This window comes from Myotis lucifugus, unplaced genomic scaffold, assembly GCF_000147115.1.
Source record: "Myotis lucifugus unplaced genomic scaffold, Myoluc2.0 scaffold_101, whole genome shotgun sequence".
Lineage (NCBI taxonomy): Eukaryota > Metazoa > Chordata > Mammalia > Chiroptera > Vespertilionidae > Myotis > Myotis lucifugus.
Genome location: NW_005871149.1, coordinates 4045912 through 4066024, shown reverse-complemented (window position 1 = coordinate 4066024; position 20113 = coordinate 4045912). Strand labels below are relative to the sequence as shown.

Genomic DNA, 20113 nt, shown 5'->3' with positions numbered 1-20113 from the left:
AGGGGGCACTGTGCACCCACAGGGTGGGACCCTACTCCGTAAATGTGGGACTTGGACATTAAGAAAAACGTAATTTATGTCGAAATGTACGCTAGAGACAGTAACTACTGTGGCTGTTCAGGAAAGGCCTAAGTGTTTGTTAAGACTCATAAAGACAAAAGTATTTTTCAAACCACTGCCAGTGATGTAAGCTGTATGACACAGCCTTTTTTTTTAAGGTTTTTTTATTTATTTCTTTTTTAGACAGGAAGGGAGAGGGAGAGAGAAAGAGAAATATCAGGGTGAGAGCGAGACATGGATCGGCTGCCTCCTGCATGCTGCCCACCTGGATCAAGCCCACAACCGGGACTCGCACCCTGACCTGGACTGGAACCGGCAACCGTTTGGTGTATGGGACGACACTCAACTAACTGCGCCACATGGGCCAGAGGAGACTCAGCCATTGTTTTGTGCTTCAGTTATACTGTTTTTTTAAAATAAGGAAACAAGTCATTTTAAAAACAAATACATATTTTTTTAATATAAATGAAAAGTAAATATTCACCAATGCCAGAAATAATCTATCTTCAACTCCGGGCTCTTTTCAAAAGATACAAGATCATTGTTTCAAAAGATACAAGATGCACAGATAAATCACATTCACTCCTTATAAATGTTAAATAGCACACAATTTAAATTCATAATGAACAATGATAATTTTTCAGTAGCTTGAAATGTCAGTTGTCCATTCCATAATTGTTTATGAGTATAAAAGAGCTAATCATGTACCTTATTATAATTTATGTATTACTCCAAAGAACAAACCACCCAAAAGAGAGAGTCCCATGCTTATATGTATTATAAAAATACTGAGACATGTATCAGTCATAACTCATATAATGAAAACTATATTTTGAAATGTTTCACAAAGACAAGTCCAACATTCTCTTTGGTTCATAAAATACAAGAGGTAGATTCAAAGAAAGTAAATGCCTATTATGTCACTAGCTTTTCACTAAAATGTTGGCAATTTATAACAGCAATTACTAGGAATCAAACAAGTTTAGAAACTAAATTTTAAAAAATGGTAAGAATAACTTCAACTAATGTTATTCTAACTCCTAATCACATAAGTCAGAAAAGATAGTTAACTACAAAAAGAATAGCTCTAATAAAAACATGCTATCAATATTAAAAATTAAGTTTTCTATATCATAACATGTTCTAAAACTTGGGGCAAGAGAGATTATGAATGTGTATGTTCATAAATTGGGCCTTTTGTTTAAATATAAGTACCTAATATAGAAGATATTTGCTACTACTATTATGTACTATTCCCTTAGGTTTGTGCTGCCCACGTGGAGAATTGCAGGTTCAAAGAAATTCAACAGGGAGGGAGGACAGGGAATGTCACTCACCCGGGATCAACCCACTTCGTGTAATGAAGACATTTCAGATGACCAAGAATGGTCCCCAGAGACCTTCCCAGGTAAATCTGATTCAAGTAGGAAACAAAGGACGAAAAAGAGAGAGTCGCTCTTCAAAAGCTGATCCCCATCAAAATGTTTTGTTTCCTGGTACTTTTCAAAGCCAAGACAGAATATAAACAGAACCCTTCAAATAAGTTGCCTTGTGTTGATAACGTAACAGCAATATGCTGACAATATGTCCTCTCAGGAACCAAATCACAGTGCAAGGAAAAGAGAAAAAGGCCCGCAGAATAAGTATTATTTCATCACTCCTTTACAAAAATGATAGCAATAGACGAGGGTATTCCCATGCCTTGAAATCCAGCCACTTATGTTCATTCTTATTCAGCTTAAAGGATAGAAACCCAATGACTTTCTATTAACAGGTCTACAAGGAAATGTTAAGAAGTCTACAAAGACATTCAAAATATATAAAACAGTTTAAGTGTTGAGGTTTTCTGATCATCTAGCGTTTAAGAAAAAGACAGGTATAAAGAAGCTGGCATAAACTTGAACCATCCAAAAATAAAGATGGATGATTTATGATTCCACCACACAAAACAGATTTAGTTTAAGCAGGTTCATGTTTCAGATTGAGGACTCAGGGCAGGGATTTGTAGAAAGGACTAAGAAGAAGAGATAAAATTCAATTTTCTGGCATTTTTCAAAATTGGATGAGCTTATCAAAACTATGATTTTTTAAAACATTTCTGTATATAGAAAATCGAGCCCAAATGTTTAAATGATCATTGATAAGCTCTTCCCTTTTGTGAAAAAATACTTCTTTTGCCATCGACTTGCAATTCTAGGAGAAAAAGTCCCTCTAGATATTATTGAGAATTTCAGTGTAATCGTGCTAAAGCAAAAAAAAAAAAAAAGTTCAACATGTCATTTCTGGATGACTCCTAAAGTTTGTTTCATATTTTCATAAACCACATAGCTGATGCCTACAGCCGGGAGCACCTTCATGAAGTTTGGGGTGATGCCTCTGTAAAGTCCCGGTACCCCCTCTTTGGAAATGATTCGTCGGAAGAGGCCAACCATGTTCAGCTGGGGGCTTCCTTCTATCATGGCTGGAAAATAAAAAAGAAAACCAGGCTAATTCCATACTCCAGCCTGCGGTATTCTTATCAGTGTGCACCATTGTGCTTCAGAATGATGCAGAAGGAAAGGGTCACATTCATTCCAAGGAGTCCAAGAAAGTGCCCTCTATTATAAAGGCGGGGGGGGGGGCTTGGCAGAGAAGTTGGGGATTGAGCTGTAGATGCCCAGGGAGTATTGGCAGCGGTTCTCAACCTGTGGGTGGCGACCCCTGAAAATACATCCTGCATATCAGATATTTACAATACGATTCATAACAGTAGCAAAATTACAGTTATGAAGTAGCAACGAAAATAATTTTATGGTTGAGGGTCACCACAACATGAGGAACTGTATGAAAGGGTCGCGGCGTTAGGAAGGTTGAGAACCACTGGAAAGAAATGACAGAGGGTGAGATTGGCCAGGGAAAGAGCAAAAGAGAAAAGGCACAGAAAGCATACTTTATTAATAGAGCAATACAAGCCAGCGAATCATAAGAAAAGAGAATGAGCCCACCTGGTGTGGCTCAGTGGTTGAGCATCGACCTATGAACCAGAAGGTCACGGTTCGATTCCAGGTCAGGGGACATGCCCAGGTTGCAGGCTCAATCCCCAATAGGGGACATGCAGGAGGCAGCTGATCAATGATTCTCTCTCCTCATTGATGTTTCTCTCTCTCTCTCTCTCTCTGTCTCTGTCTCTCTCTCGCTCTTCCCCCCTGAAGTCAAATAAATTTTTTTTTAAAGAGAATTATCCACGAGGTGACAGAAAGCCAGGAGGGCACAGTGGGATCAAAGTCGAGGGAGGAGACAGTGTCACGTTGGGGAGGATCACAGGTCAAGTGTTGTAGCGTCCACAGTAATAAGCAGTTCCAGCCACCACTGACCAAGAATCTGACAAATGCCCGGTGTTTGACACAGACCGCTGCTAATTCTTACAACACGGCCGGTCCTCGTCCCCATTTACAGGTGAGAAAAGGAAAACCCAGAGAGGCTGTGTGCAAGGATCTGAGCCCAGGTTCATCTAGATACTAACGCTTACACATTCTTTTTTTTTAATCCTCACCCGAGGACATTTTTACATTGATTTTTACAGAGAGTGAAAGAGAGGGAAAGACAGACAGAAACATCGATGTCAGAGAAACACATTGATTAGTTGCCTCCTGCTGTACATGCCCTGACCAGGGCCCCGCCAGGGAGGAGCCTGCAACCAAGGTAGGTGCCCTTGACCAGAATCAAATCGTGACTGGTCCACAGGCCAATGCTCTATCCACTGAGCCAAACCAGCTAGGGCAAAGCTTACAAATTCTTAAAGCATGTGTTCTCCACACGAGTAAACAGAAACCCTTACTGTTTATGCATAAAGCACAGGTATACATACAGTACATGTGCAGTGTGTCTGTGGTATTAGAATTTCATGAAGAGGGAGTGATTAGGAAAAGGCTTTGTGAAAAGGGAGGCAATAAAGAACGGAAGGCTGGGATATACCATCTTCATTGAAAAACCCACCTTGAGCCTGCATGCGTGTTCTCACCAAAGACAACGGGTAGCTGGCCAGCTGCCCGCAGGTGCTGGACAAGGCGCCACACCCCAGCAACACGGCCACTCCGGGGTTCACCGTGTCTTTGGCAAAATGATCCAGCCAATGGGACTTCAAGAGCTGCAAGGGCCACAGAAAAAAGAGGAGAGGCGGTGAACAACTCGCTTCACGAAGGCCGCTTTCACTCAACGTGAACATTTTCACAGCTGCTCTCATCCTGCAGGAGACGGGCCACCCACTCCCAGGAGGGGCAGCTCTGCTCAGGTGGGGGAGCCGCTGAGGGTTCAGACCCAGACCCGGAGGTCTGCTACGTAACCGTGAAGGTCAAACGCACCAACTCCAGGACCTGAAGAACACCGCCTACAGTGAGTACTGAGCAAAATAATACTACCGACTACATCTCATGTTGTACTTGACACATTCAATCCTTTTGCAAAGCTCTGAGGCAGAGTTATCCTTCTGGTATAAATGAGGCCCAGCCAGTGTGGCTCAGTGGTTGAGCATCAACCTATGGACCAGAAGGTCACGATTCGATTCCGGGTCAGGGCATATGCCCGGTTGTGGGATCAATCCCCAGTAGGGGGCATGCAGGAGGCAGCTGATCAATGATTCTCTCTCATCATTGATGTTTCTCTCTCTCTCTCCCTCTCCCTTCCTGTCTCTCTCTCTAAATATGTATAGATAGATAGATATACATAGATATAGATATAGACATAGATATGTAAATTAACACCCTTGAATCTACTTTTGGGTCACAAACTGTTCCCTGGTATACGTGTACTTCTCCATACAATGTCAAATTCAAACAGTAAGGACTATATAACCACACTTTCAGATTCAAAAGATTGCTACAAACTCACCTCATACACAGCAAGGTCTATACCTGCGTAAGGTATGATGCCTAGTATATTGGGAATATAACCTTTGAAGAAAGCTCCCATGCCTTCGTGTTTCAAAATCTTCTTGGCACAATCGAACAGGCCGGAGTACTGCCCAGTTCTGCCCACGGCCAGCCTGGTTTTCAGAACCTGGTTGCGAAAGAATAAACAGAATATGGTTGTTCGTGTGAACTCCACCGTCGTGAAACTCTTTGGAGAGGAGCAGTGTTCTCATTCTTACCAACACCGTGACAGCGCGCCTCCCAGGCGGCCCCCCAGGCCAGCTTCCTGATACTCACACCTGCCTGGTCCCCTCCCACACTCCACCAGGGCGTCTGTGTGGCCAACAGTTGACAAAGTGACCAAAGAATGCACTTTCCTTCTTGGGGGCTCTGCCACCCTGAGATCACCGATTTGGGGAAACCAGCTGCTGCGTGTTGCGGATGCTCAAGCAGCCTGTGGAGAGGCCGAGGGGGTAAGGATCCGTGTCTCCAGCAGCCAGGAGAGTGTGGAATAGATCCATCCCCAACACCCTGACGGCAGCCTGTAAGGATCCCTGGGCCACAGGCGCCTCGCCCAGCTCCTCCCAGATTCCTGAGCCACAGAAGCTGGGAAGTGAGAAATGCTTGTTGTTTGAAACTGTTAAATCTGGGGAATACTTGCCACACAGCCACGGATCGTGAATATGAAAACCGTTAACGCCGGCAGACTTCACCATGGCACGTACCTCCATAGGATAAATAAACGTCTGTGCAGTTGCTCCGGCCATGGAACCAGAAACAAATCTCTCAAAGGTCCCTAATTTTTGTCCTTCCCAAGTAAGCATCTTCTTGTACTGTGTGAATCAATGGTAAGTGCACATTAGTACCTGCTATAGACAGAATTGTGTGTCCCTCCCCACAAATGCAATGTGGGAGCTGTAACCCCAATGGGATGGTATTTGGAAATGGGGCCTTTGGGAGGTCGAGTTAGATGAGGTCATGAGGGGGGGGGCCCTCATCGCAAGATTAGTGTCCTTATAAGAAGAGACACCAGAGAGTTTTCTTTCTTTCCCTTTCTTTCTTTCCTCCCCCTCCCTCCTCCCCTTCCCCCTCCCCCTTTTCCTCCTCCTCCTCCTCCCTCTCTCTCTCTCTTTCTCCCTCTCTCTCTCTCTCTCTCTCCCTCTCTCCCCACCTCCCCCACATGCATGCACTGAGGAAAGGCCATGTGAGCACATGGCAAGAGGATCGTCATCTGCAAGCCAGGAAGAGCGCCTTCACCAGAACCCAAATTGGTCAGCGCCTTGCTCTTGGACTCCCAGCTCCATTACTGCGAGAAATAAATGTCTGTTGTCTGACCCACCCACTGTATGGATTTCGTTACAGCAGCCCAAGCTAAATAAGACAACACCAAAACACAAATCAGCTTCTAGAAGGCAATGAACTGGCCATGTGATTATGTCTTTCAAAATGCAAACACTGCATTAACAATACTTAGCAGGAAAGCAAGGCTTAAATGCTACTGCATTCCGTTGGCTGGACAGCAGTTTTCAAGTTAGGTTTCTGCAGGGCACAGATGTTGCCCAGATGTTGCCCAGAGGGAAACTAGCTGCTCCTTTGCTCAACCAGAATAATAACATTCTTTCTCAGCTGCACAGAAAATGCAGGGTTAATAGTGTTCACAACAGTGTTTTTGAACAGTGACCCCATAGTTTTTCTTCTTCGAAGGTGGGCTTATTTTCACCAGCACAAATAAAGCTGTTGATAAGCAGCAAACAAATATTAACAACCTAGAAACAGTTTTTGTGGGCAATACCCAGAGGTATACTGTCACTGCCAACACAGTGATGACAATTACCTGCTCATACGCTGAGAACTTGAGAGCCGTCTCCGGGGCGATTTTAAGAACATTTGTGCCGTTTCCTCTCCAAAGGGAGCGGATCCCTCCTTCTTTCACCATCTGCCGGAGGCCACCATATATGTCCATTTTGTCGGATTTGGAACCATGGACCTGAAAATAAAAGTAAAACGCTGTAAAATACTCGTGGCGTGTTGTTGTTACTATTTCTATAGTAACAGTACAAACCCCTCTCTCTTCTCCAATACCGCAAGAAGATGTGTTTGAAAACAGAAGATAGGAGGCTTAGAAAATATATAACATAGCCCTAGCTGGTTCGGCTCAGTGGATAGAGTGTCGGCCTGCAGACTGAAGGGACTCAGCTTTGATTCCGGTCAAGGGCACATGACCGGGTTGTAGGCTCGATCCCCAGTAGGAGGTGTGCAGGAGGCAGCTGACCAATGATTCTCTCTCATCATTGATATTTCTATCTCCCCCTCCCTCTCCCTTCCTCTTTGAAATCAATAAAAATATATTTTGGGGGGAAAAAGAATAATGACTAATTTTTAAAAAAAGAAAGAAAATGTATAACATATAATTTAAGGAGACCCCTACAATAATGAATGAATATTTAAACACTTGAATAGCCCTAGCTGGTTTGGCTCAATGGATAGAGCATCGGCCTGTGGACTGAAGGGTCCCAGGTTCGATTCCGGCCAAGGGCACATACTTGGGTTGCGGGCTCGATCCCTAGTGGGGGTGTGCAGGAGGCAGCCAATCAATGATTCTCTCTCATCATTGATGTTTCTATCTCTCTCTCCCTCTCCCTTCTTTTCTAAAATCAATAAAATATATTTTTTAAAAACAACAACCAAAAAAAACACACACACTTGAATAGTTGTAGAACACCAAAGATTAAGAGCTCATCACACACGTATCAACAATTTAAGGTTTGGCAGAACACTGAAATCATTACATGGACTGAATTTAGGATTAATAGCAATAAAATGCAGAGATACTTTTTAAAGGTATAAAAGACTACGGAGAGTTTGATAACTTTTTCCAGAGCACCCTATTTCTTGGTGTTTGAGGGTATTTAGGACAAACAGACACAAGGTCACGAAGTTCACCTGCATCATGACTTTGAGACGGTCCAAGGGCGCGGTGCTTGTACGGGAGACGGCACCAGCAATGCCTCCCGCCAGAAGCTGCCTCCACCACTGTCCTGACATTTTTTCATCTTCCGTGAATTCATCCGGGACAGTTAAACTATCTCCTATGTCAATACCCTGTTAAGAGGGGGAGAGGGGGAGATTACACACTCCTTCAACTAAACATAGATCATTCTAGCAATTTTGTTTTAAAGAAGCAGGTGTTATAGTTAATATGAGCTCCATTCCCTGAAAGTCACCAAACCAATCTAAGCAGAGATGAGGGTCAATAGCTTCTTCCCACTAAGTGGAGTGTATGAAGTGTCAGTTCACCAGAAATGAAAATCGACAGTGCTCACCAATTTACAAAACCAACAGTCCTGCTTTATTTTCTTAATGGATTCAGAGTAAATTTTCTCCTCTGTGTCTAAGTCAGAATGAAAGGGCAGTATTTTATTTCTTTTTAACTAAAGAAATTAGCTTGTCAACTCTCCAAAAATGCACCCTTTATCTCGTAATGATATCTATGTTATGCTTTGCACCATGATATATGCTTCAAATTTCTATATATAAAAGCCTAAGCTACTGAACGACCAAATGACCGATCAACCGGTGGCTATGATGCGCACTGACCACCAGGGGACAGACGCTCAATGCAGGAACTGCCCCCTGGTGGTCAGTGATTACCAACGTAGCTTGAGAGAAACACGGCTCTATAATGGTAATATTTTTACAACTTTATTGTGTAAATGATTTTGGTGTAAAAGATTTTATAGGTAAGAGTGTCTGGGGAAGGAGCTATGCAATAGCAGTAACCCTCTCTTCCTTTGTGAGTAAAAGAGACACTGTTACCAACTATCTCCAAAGATCCAGTAAGAATCTATGATGTACATGCAGTAGAGTTAACGGAGCTCCAACGCTTAAGGAGCCCCTGGGACTGGGTTGGGCGCCTGCGCTGTAAATGTCCCAGTGTTCTCAGGTGGTGACCATACCAGCGGCTTACAGCTCCAAACAAGGATAAACCGATCTATACAGCGTACTTACAGTGGAATGTTTCCAGAAACGGACAATTTCCTCGATATCTGTAACAGGATTAAGTAAGAAGTAGTCCCTCCATTCATCCCAGTCCACTGTCATCGTTCCATCACTATCAATGCTGGAAAAAAAAAAAAAAAAGAAGCTAACCAAGGAACAAAACAGAATTTACAAATAAAACTAATATTGCTGGCTTTTTTACAGAATGACCGTTTCCTTTCCAACTTAATATTCTTATTAAATTTTTTAAAATCCTAGCCCAGCTGGTGTGGCTCAGTGGATTGAGCGCCATCCCATGCACCAAGAAGTCATTGGTGGGATTCCTGGTCAGGGCTGATGCCTGAGTTGCGGGCTCCATCCCCAGTAGGGGGCGTGCAGGAGACAGCCAATCAATGATTCTCTCTCATCACTGATGTTTCTCTCTCTCTCCCTCTCCCTTCCTCTCTGAAAACAATAAAAATACATTTAAAAAAAAATAAAGGAAGAATCCTGTCTGTCTTTCTCTTACATGTGGAATCTCAATAAAAAACGCAAAACAGAAACAGAGTCATAGAAACAGAGACCAAAGGGATGGTCACCAGAAGGGAGCAGGCGGAGGATGGGTGGGAAGGTGAAGGAGATACAGTCAATCCTACTGTGATGAGTTTGCGCACTGGCAGACAAGGACTCGAATCAGTGGGGTGGTCACACTGTGGCCTCAAAATACTGCCTCACTCTAATGTACACCTGAAACTAATACCCGATTGTATACCAACTACACTTACATCAAATGATCGATTTTACAGAGAAGAAAGAGTCCTGCCTGAGGCTGCACTCCCCACTCCTACACTTTAGAAATATGTGTGCACACCAACAAAAAGGAAGGAAAAGGAGAGAAAGATATCGAATGGGTGCAGCGAGGTGCAGGGACTTGTCTTAACCACACTGACATTAGCGCTCTGAAGCAGGACATGAAAGCGAACATCAAAGAAAAAAACAATTCTCAGTCCACTGAGAGCTTACCTTTTAAGAATCAACTCTGCTTGTTTTTCAGAAATAGTTAACCCTAATATCTGGAGAGAATGGACAATTTCAGAAGCCTCGATTTTTCCTTTAAAAGAAATAAAAACAGCATAAACTCAGCATCAGAACTGTAAGGACCTTAGAAATCATGAATTGCAAATCCCTCATTTTATCAGGGAAAGCCTTGAATGGATTAAGATAAAATTATGAATTTAGGGGAGGGTTAGATTTGCTTAAGTACATAGTGCAATATCAACTCAAAAACTAATAAATACATTAAACAAGTATGCACATTATTTCACTCTTACTTTTTGCTTGGCACATATGGGACTCTCACTTCAAGCTATTAATCTAAATAGAGAAACCAAAATCCCAGTCCAAAGACACACATTTAAATGTCTAATCTGCTTTTTTTTTTCTAATTTTCAAAATCAGAGAGTATCTGCTCTAAATGAATTCTTTCAAAAAGACTGTCAAATGTAACATAATCGACAAGTTTTTAAAATTTAGATTGTCATTTTTATGCCTAAATATGAAAGAAAAATACTAGTAAACCTCTCTTGTCCAGAGAACAAGGAAACATAATTATTTTTTTTAACCCAAAGCTTTAAGTCAAATCAGCATATTGTTCCATAGTTAACATTTTGCAAACAGCCCCAACTTACAGTTTCTTAACTCATTGGACAAATAACTTTTCTTAACGAAAAACATGAATTCTATGTAAAAATCACATTACTAAGAAAAACAAGTATTAACACTAGTAATAATTAAAACCCCAGTCAGGTGGCTCAGGTGGCTGGAGCATCGTCCCATACAACAAAAGGGTTCAATTCCTGGTCAGGTCACATACCTAAGTTACAGGTTCATCCCCAATAGGGGTGCATATGGGAGGCAACTGATCTCTCTCTCTCTCTCTCTCTCTCTCTCAAATCAATAAAAACTACCCTCAGATGAGGATTAAAAATAATAGTTATTATTATCACCTAAGGAAAAAAAGGCTAAATACACATTGTTTTAGACTCTTGGAAGTAAATGAATAGAAAATAAAATATACCATCATTATTTCTGTCCAAGCTCTTAAATGCCAATTTCATTTTTTTCTCATGGTCTTTAAGGTACTTCATAAATTCTTCAAAATTTAGCTTCCCATCCTTGTCGATATCACCAGTAGAAAAAATTTTCTAGAAAAAAAAAATAGAAGTCTTTTAACATGGGTTAAAATACCAAATTATTTGTACATACACTTCAAGTAGATTGGCTGTTTTCCTGTAAGACATGTATTTCATAAATCCCCGGGCAGAAGACGAACACTTGGGATTTAAATATCTAAAACAGTATTTTCCCTTGGATTTCCAAAATGAAATAATATTTTCCTTATAAAAAGCTGTCATATCAAATGATCTCCATTAGTAGAAAGCAATGCTTTAGAGAAAGCAATAAGAAGTATGGTATTTGGTAAGACATGTAAGCCCTCTCCCTCCGTCACCCAAAATGTACACCTCTGCCCGCTAAGAGCCTCCGTCACCCACCCGGAGCTCACAGACGCTGCTCTTCTGGGAAGACAATGCCTCGCTGGGGCCGGACCGCATCATGGTCAGACCTCCACGCTCCGGGCTCAGAGGAAAGGGTCTGAACTCATGAGCTGCCACAAACGCTTAGAGGGAAATTCATGGACTCAAGTGCAGAATTAGAAACGAAGAAGGGCTGGAAATCAATGAAGAATCAAAGGCTTACCCCATCCCAAGTAACTAGGAAAAACATGTTTCAGTTGAATAAAGAAATAAAGTAATCATAAAGAAAACAAATACACCAGCCCCCACATCTCTCCGCCCACGGCCCCCCTCGGCCCACCTTCCCTGGCTCCGGGGGGTCATCGATCCCTATATCACCCAGGGTTTCCTCAAGCTCCAGGATGTCCAGGGTCCCGTCCTCATTGTGGTCCAGGTACCAAAAGAGGTCTCGGTAGAGGGAGTCCATCGGGGCGTCTGGCGGCAGGGGTGGCCCCCGCGGGGCCCCTCAGTCTCCCCACGGGGAAGTGAGAGGGAGGAGGGGGCCTCCTGCCCAATCCGTCCCGATGGCAGAGACCTGAGACAGCAGCATCCGCTGGGGCGCCCACGACCAAGTCCCATCCGCGAGAAAAGAAAAGCGCAGGAAGGGGAGGCGCCTCGCAACGGCTGCAGGCGGGGCACGCGGGCCCTGGCGCCTGGTGGGGGCCGCCCTGGGGGCTGGGAGCCCCGGCCTCGGTTCCTTTCGCTCCCAGGGCGGCCGATCAGACACCCCGGGTTCCCTGGAGCAGCGGAGTGGGGACAACTCAGGCCCTTCCCCCGGGACTTCCGGTTGGACCGGGCACGGGCCGTCTCTAGAGGTGGAGCATCTTCTCCGAGAAGAGGGGCTGGAGGAGGCTGGGACCTGGGCTGAGCGGCCATGATGACGGGTGGGAGAGCCAACAGTTCCTGACAGTTGCTTGGCTGCACCTTTCCAAGAAGCCTTCTCCTAAGGCCAAGGCGCTTAATAGTCATGGAGACTGGGAATGGGGACCTAACGAAAGTCTCTGGGCCTCTCCTTCTGTGATGCTCCCTCACCCTCTCACCCCCCAACCCCAGATCCTCATCTTCACGCGCATCACAGGGCTGCAGGGCAAGGCCGCTCCATGGCCGGGGTCCCAGCTCTGACCTCACAGATGCACATCTGGGAGGGAAATCTCAAAGTGGGCGGAAGTCAAGGCAGCTGGGGGCCCAGAGAGAGGTCAGGAGACACTCAGAAACCATGCCCCTGACTCGTCTGAACCACACTCTCCCCTGTGCATATCCTTGTGGTCCCTCATCCTGCTCCACCGGAAATGGGAAGCGTGGTTTCCCAATAAAAACTCCGCCTTTTATGTAATCGAGTCTTCTAAACATGGCGTACTCTTAAAAAGTTGTATTAAAATTCATGTACAGCAACCAGAACACACATTCATGGCTGGCTGGAATGCAAAATGGTTCGGCCACTTTGGAAAAAGTTTCTTTGGGGGGAAAAAAAAACAAGGAAAAAAAGGAAGACATTTTGGCATTTCTTACAAAACTAAACACACACAATATAACCCAGCAATCCCAGTGCTTGGTATCTGCCCAAAGGAGTTGAAAGCTTATGTAACACTAGAGGCCCAATGCATGAAATTCATGCAAGGGGCTGGGCCCTCGCAACCCTGGCTTCCTCCGGTCGTCTGGACGGTCGTCCGGAATGTCGTCTGGACGGTCGTTCTGCTGTTCAGTCTAATTAGCATATTTGGTCTTTATTATATAGGATGTCTACACAAAACCTACACACAAACGTTTGTAGCAGCTTTACGCATAATTGGCAAAGCTTGGAAACAACCAAGATGTTCTTCTGAAGTGATGGCTACATAAACTGTGGTATATCCAGATGATGGAATATTATTCAGCACTAAAAAGAAATGAGCTACCAAACCACAAAAAGGCATGGAGGACCCTGAAATGCATATTACTAAGTGACAGGAGCCAATCTGAAAAGGCTATCTATCTACTGTATGATTTCAACTATATGACATTCTGGCAAGACTATGGAGACAGTAAAAAAGTAAATGGTTGCCAGAGGTCAGGGCCTGAGGGAGGATAAGCAGGCAGAGCACAGAGGGTTTTTTAGGCCAGTGACAATATTCTGTGTGATACTGTAAAGGGGGATACATGTCATAATACATGTGTCCAGCTTCACAGCATGGACACCACCAGGAGCAAACCCTGAGATCAATAAGCTATGGGCTTGGGGTGATAATGATGTTAATGAGGTTCATCAGCTGTAACGAATGTGCCACTCTTGTGCCAGATGTTGATCATGGGGGAGTCTATGCCTATGTGGGGGCAGGAGGGATATGGGAAATCTCTATGGGGGCAGGAGGGATATGGGAAATCTCTATGCTTTCCTCTTAATTTCGCTGTGAACCTAAAACTGTTCCCAAAAAAGGTAAATTATTTTTTAAAAATTCATCAAGACAACTTAATCAAGCCCTTGTCTGTTAGTTCTTGCTCTACTGACTCATCATATCAAGTACGGACAACAAAAAGAGGACCATGACATGTTCTTGAAATACCCATGGGTTTGCCTGGAGGAAGAGGTGGTGCCATGGTTAGTCATAAGTACTACTGCAGGCTGTGCAATCGACCTTTCCCCCAGAGCGGCCGAGCAGTGGCAAATGTCTAATGCTGTTTCACAAGAGATGCTGTGGCCCAATCGAGAATGAGTCCTCCCACAAAAGAGATGTTTGCAATTCACGAAGAATGGTCCTTGCTTGTGCACAGCAGAGAATGCAAGCAGTCACAGTGAGTCACAGAAGTCGGGCATCCAGCCAGGGCACATGAGTGCATAGGACCAAGGAGAAAAGACAGAAGTCACGGCCAGGGTCGTAAGGAACAGACTGACAGCACTTTATAGAACCAAGAGTTGACAGTCTCATCACCTCATATGAGACTCTGGACTCCGAGATGCTTCCCTTCTTGCTCTTGGTATCCCTGTCGGTGAAACAGTCCTGTGCCCCTTATGATCCTACATCTTTCCTAAGAAAGTTCCAATAAGAGGATGTGCCTATGAGAACATGGCAAACAACTTCATTTTAAAGTTTTCTGTAATCTCTCAGGCTAACTTGTTAAATCAGCTTGCCCTGAACTTGGGTATAGCAATACCTTCATACTCTACAAAACCTGTCCCTTCTGCTCTACATATTAATAAAAGAGTTGCCACTAAAATATCTTTCTTTGAGAAAGAAGAAAAAATATCGGTAAAACCCTACTGGGCAAGATCCGCTTTTTTCATTTTATTGCCTACATTAATTCTACATTCAGACTTTTTTGGGCCCTACCCTGTTCCAAAGTCTTCCAAGCCTACACTGAAATGAAATAACCATATCTCCAGCCAAAACTGCTGACTCTTCACCATCAGTTTATTTTCCTCATAATTTCCATTTTGGTATCTTAGAATCCAGATTACTCCCTCTACTCTTCAAAGTCCTGAATTTTGGTTTTTTTCCTGAGAGTACCTCAAATGACATCCAAACATCGGGACTATCTGTTAGGTACCTCTTCCTGGGAGGGGTTTCCCTTTCCTGCCCTCAAAGGCTCATGGATGCCTGATCTACAGGCATGAAGTCCCACATACTAGTACCCAGCATCTAACCAGGGGCCCACTTCGTAGTGAGAGGTGTGGGAGGGGCCCATGACCAAGGAGCCCACTGCCCACATCCCACGCCACTCCATCCAGAGAGCCGGCCTCACGGGATGCCAGGAAGGCCCACAGAGTGTAGCTGAAGCAGCACCGAGGAGACAATATTTGGCAGCGATGGATGCCACCCTTCAGGATGCAGTAAATCGGGGATCTGTGTCTGGCTTGGTGCCCCCAACAGGACGAGAATCCAGGAACCAAGAGTGAAAGCAAGAGTGGTCCCCTGACTGTCACTCCCAGTGACCACAGGGGGGACTTTTTACTTCCTGTTCCCACAACTCTGGGCTCTGCAGGGTTAGTTTCTGGTCCCCAACAGGATATACTCTTGCCAGGGACTAGCGCAAGCTCCAGCTGCCACCTGGGCATTTGGAACGGAACTCCTGTGTCCAGGGACCACCAGGCAGGAGAAGTCACCATCCTAGTCGGCGTAAATGGACCCTGAGCAGCAGGAGGTAGGGCTGCTTTTACACCAGGAAGACCAGAAAAATGCATGCAACGCCGGTGACTCAGAGCCCTCAGGAACGCAGGTTTGTGTCACACCACCAGGTAAGTCACCAAGACCTGCAGAGCTGATGGCTGGGTGCAAGTGGAATGGAACATAGAAGGTCAGGAAGGGAGATCATGAGTCCCAGGTGTGACCAAGGGAAGCCCTGGGGACTGTGGTTGGTCCCTCTGACCTCCCTGAGGAAGACAGGCTGGGGACGAGGCAGAGAAGCAGATCTGTGGTGGCCAGGTCAGGCCGCCTGCGAGAGAGCCTGGGGTGGGAGCCTGCTGCCTACTCCCCACCCCCCCAACACCCCACGCCTTTGGAGCCTTGGACCCACTGCAGCCCTCACCCGGGTCCACAGTCGCCCTGGGCTGCTCCAACCCATGACTAACCACAGCAGGTACTATCCCTGGGCAGCCGGGGCCAACACAGGACCCCCCACAGACAGCACGTCCTCGGAGACTCCCCACTAGCCTTGTTGACACTTCCTAGGAACTGCTCTGACTTCTGCCTAAGGCGACCCTTCCTTCTTGCACTCTTCTCATGGGGTTCAACTTGCATCCTGGCCTCTTCCCTACCCTTCCCGGGCCTTCCCCCCAATAAATGACTTGCACACCCAACCCCATCTTGCTTTCTGCCCCTCGGAGGCCCAGAACTGACAGTTACTACCAGGAGGGATCCAAGACAACAGGTGGGGACATGGGGCTTGGAACTGGCTCACTCACCGCCCCGCAGGCCAAGAGCCCCAGTGGCTTATGGGTAAGGATATGCCTCCCACACGCAGGAGCCCAACGCTAAGATGCCCCAGTGATGACCTGGGAAGATGGCCTGGTTTAGGGGAACACCCTGACTAGTGCAATGATTTGGGCATTTGAAAAATGAGGGGCACTATGCTAGAGGATAGGCAGGAAAGCAGCATGATAAAGAAGCGAGTCACCAGGATGGTACAGCCATGTTAAATCTGAATATATCGATAGTATAGTCTCGGAATATAAAGGGGGAAATTGACAGGGTTCTAAAGAAAAGGTGGCAGATCCACAGTCTTAGAGGGAGTTTGACACCTCTCTCTCAGTAGTGACGGCAGTAACAGTATTAGATCATTTAAAAGCTAATGGATAATTGATTGCTTATTAGACAGGAGGCATTAATGAATTTATTCTTCACAATAACCCCAGTGTTTGTTACTTCTGTCACAGAGAGGACACTGAGGCTAGAGAGATTTTTTTAAATGGTCCAAAATTAACTAGCAAGTAGCAGAACCAAAATTTAAACCCAGGCAGTAAGGCTAGATTTCCTTCTTTTCTTACAGGCTTATCTGCGTATGTAAAAAGGTGATTATCTGGCAAAACTATGGAGGCAATAAAAAGGTCAGCGGTGGAGGGAAGAACAGGCAGAGCACCGAGGATTGTTGGGGCAGGGAAATACTCCGTGACACTCTAGGATGGAGATATGTCATTATCCACTTGTCCAAACCCACAGAATGTGCTGCACCAAGAGTGAACCCTGAGGTGAGCTGTGGACTTTAGTGTAGGTTCATCCTTGGTGAATAATGCACCATCTGGTGAGTGATGTTGACAATGGGGGAGGCTATGCATGTGTAGGGCCAGGGGTATGTGGGGAATCTCTGTGCCTTCCTCTCAATTGTATGGTAAAACTGGAACTGCTCTAAAAAACAGTCTGGTTTTTTTTAATAAAAAAGAGATTGATCTTATTTTATCCAGCATTTGTAGGTACCTTGCAACAAGTCAATTTGGGTTATATTTTCATACATATGCTGGAAATAAATGTGTTTTTTTGGTTGTTTTTTAAATATATTTTTACTGATTTCAGAGAGGAAGGGACAGGGAGAGAGATAGAAACATCAATAATGAGAGAAAATCATTGATAGGCTGCTTCCTGCACACCCCCTACTGGGGATCGAGCCCACAACCCAGGCATGTGCCCTTGACCAGAATTGAACCCGGGAACCTTCAGTCCACAGGCCGACGCTCTATCCACTGAGCCAAATGGGCTAGGATAATAAATGCGTATTTTATGTATACGTATAAAATACATATGTTATAGTGATAAACATGCCATCCTGTTCAGTGTGTTTGCGTACATACAGTTCTACACAACTTATTTTACATTTGTCCTTATATGAATTTTGAAAAAGTGAAGACATTTTTAATCTCTCTTTCTCAGTCAATCTAGCCAGAGGTTTGTCTATTTAATCATATTTTCAACCACCCTCCCCCAAGAAAAAAGCATATATTTAAAAATTTAAGGAACATGGTTAAATAACTCATGGGTCAAAGCTGAAATCATATTAGAACCTAGAGAATACTTGGAACTAACCTACAATAAAAGCACTTGGGGAATTCAGCTAAAGTGATTAAAGGGATATTGTAGCTCAAAATTAATGAATTCAGCATTTAATAAATTAGACTTAATGAATGAATTCGGCAATGTAGCAGGATACAAAGTTAACACCAAGAAATCTATGGCATTTCTATACACCAATAGTGAACTTACAGAAAGAGAGACTAAAAAAGCAATCCCATTTACCATCACACCAAAAAAATTAAAATACCTAGGAATAAACTTAACTAAAGAGGTAAAAAACCTCTACTCAGAAAACTACAGGACGTTGAAAAAAGAGATAGAGGAAGATATAAACAGATGGAAGAACATACCATGTTCTTGGATTGGTAGAATCAACATCATTAAAATGTCCATACTACCCAAAGCAATCTATAAATTCAACGCACTTCCCATTAAAATACCAACAGCATATTTCACAGACCTAGAACGAACTCTCCAAAAATTCATCTGGAATAAAAAAAGACCCCAAATAGCTGCAGCGATCTTGAGAAAGAAGAACAAAGTAGGTGGGATCTCAATACTAGATATCAAGCTGTATTACAAAGCCACTGTTCTCAAAACTGCCTGGTACTGGCACAAGAACAGACATATAGATCAATGGAATAGAATAGAGAACCCAGAAATTGACCCGAACCAATATGCTCAATTAATATTTGACAAAGGAGGCAAGAACATACAATGGAGTCAAGACAGTCTCTTCAATAAATGGTGTTGGGAAAATTGGACATATACATGCAAAAAAATGAAACTAGACCACCAACTTACACCATACACAAAAATAAACTCAAAATGGATAAAGGACTTAAATGTAAGATGGGAAACCATAAAAATACTAGAGGAATCCAAAGGCAACAAAATCTCAGACATATGCCGAAGCAATTTCTTCACTGATACAGCTCCTAGGGCAGTGATGGAGAACCTTTTGAGCTCAGCATGTCAGCATTTTGAAAAACCCTAACTTAACTCTGGTACCGTGTCACATATAGAAATTTTTTTATATTTGCAACCATAGTAAAACAAAGACATATTTTTGATATTTATTTTATATGTTTAAATGCCATTTAACAAAGAAAAATCAACCAAAAAAATGAGTTCGCGTGTCACCTCTGACATTCGTGTCATAGGTTCGCCATCACTGTCCTAGGGCATTGGAAACTAAAGAGAAAATAAACAAATGGGACTACATCAAAATAAAAAGCTTCTGCACAGCAAAAGAAATCATCAACAAAACAACAAGAAAGCCCACTGCATGGGAGAACATATTTGTCACTGTAATCACCGATAAGGGTTTAATCTCCAACATTTATAGGGAACTCATACAACTTAACAAAAGGAAGATAAACAATCCAATCAAAAAATGGGCAACGGACCTAAATAGACACTTTTCAAAAGAGGACATTCAGCCCTAACGGGTTTGGCTCAGTGGATAGAGCGTCGGCCTGCGGACTCAAGGGTCCCAGGTTCGATTCCAGTCAAGGGCATGTACCTTGGTTGTGGGCACATCCCCAGTAGGGGGTGTGCAGGAGGCAGCTGATTGATGTTTCTCTCTCATCGATGTTTCTAACTCTCTATCCCTCTCCCTTCCTCTCTATAAAAAAATCAATAAAAATATATTAAAACAAAAAAAAAAGGACATTCAGAAGGCCAAGAGACATATGAAAACATGCTCAAAGTCACTAATCATCCGAGAGACGCAAATCAAAACAACAATGAGGTACCATCTCACACCTGTCAGAATGGCTATCATCAACAAATCAACAAACGACAAGTGCTGGAGAGGATTCGGAGAAAAAGGAACCCTCCTGCACTGCTGGTGGGAATGCAGACTGGTGCAGCCACTATGAAAGACAGTATGGAGTTTCCTCAAAAAGTTAAAAATGGAACTCCCATTTGACCCAGTGATCCCACTTCTAGGAATATATCCCAAGAAAATAGAAACACCAATCAGAAAGGATATATGCACCCCTATATTCATAGCAGCACAATTTACCATAGCTAAGATTTGGAAACAGCCTAAGTGCCCATCAGTAGATGAATGGAATGGATTAGAAAACTGTGGTACATCTACATGATGGAATACTATGCTGCCATAAAAAAGAAG

At 43.9% G+C, this 20113-nt stretch overlaps 1 protein-coding gene across 1 annotated transcript; it reads right to left on the bottom strand.

Moving 5' to 3' along the window:
- Positions 1 to 492: 492 nt before the first annotated feature.
- On the bottom strand, positions 493 to 11924 carry LOC102441625 (calcium-binding mitochondrial carrier protein SCaMC-1). Its single transcript, XM_006092617.2, has 10 exons — positions 11799 to 11924; positions 11002 to 11128; positions 9948 to 10035; positions 8955 to 9066; positions 7890 to 8048; positions 6781 to 6933; positions 5672 to 5779; positions 4927 to 5094; positions 4036 to 4186; positions 493 to 2521 (listed from the first exon to the last, which is right to left on the bottom strand). The coding sequence occupies exons 1-10, from the start codon at positions 11922 to 11924 to the stop codon at positions 2337 to 2339; spliced, it is 1377 nt and encodes a 458-aa protein (XP_006092679.1). The 3' UTR covers positions 493 to 2336.
- Positions 11925 to 20113: the final 8189 nt, after the last annotated feature.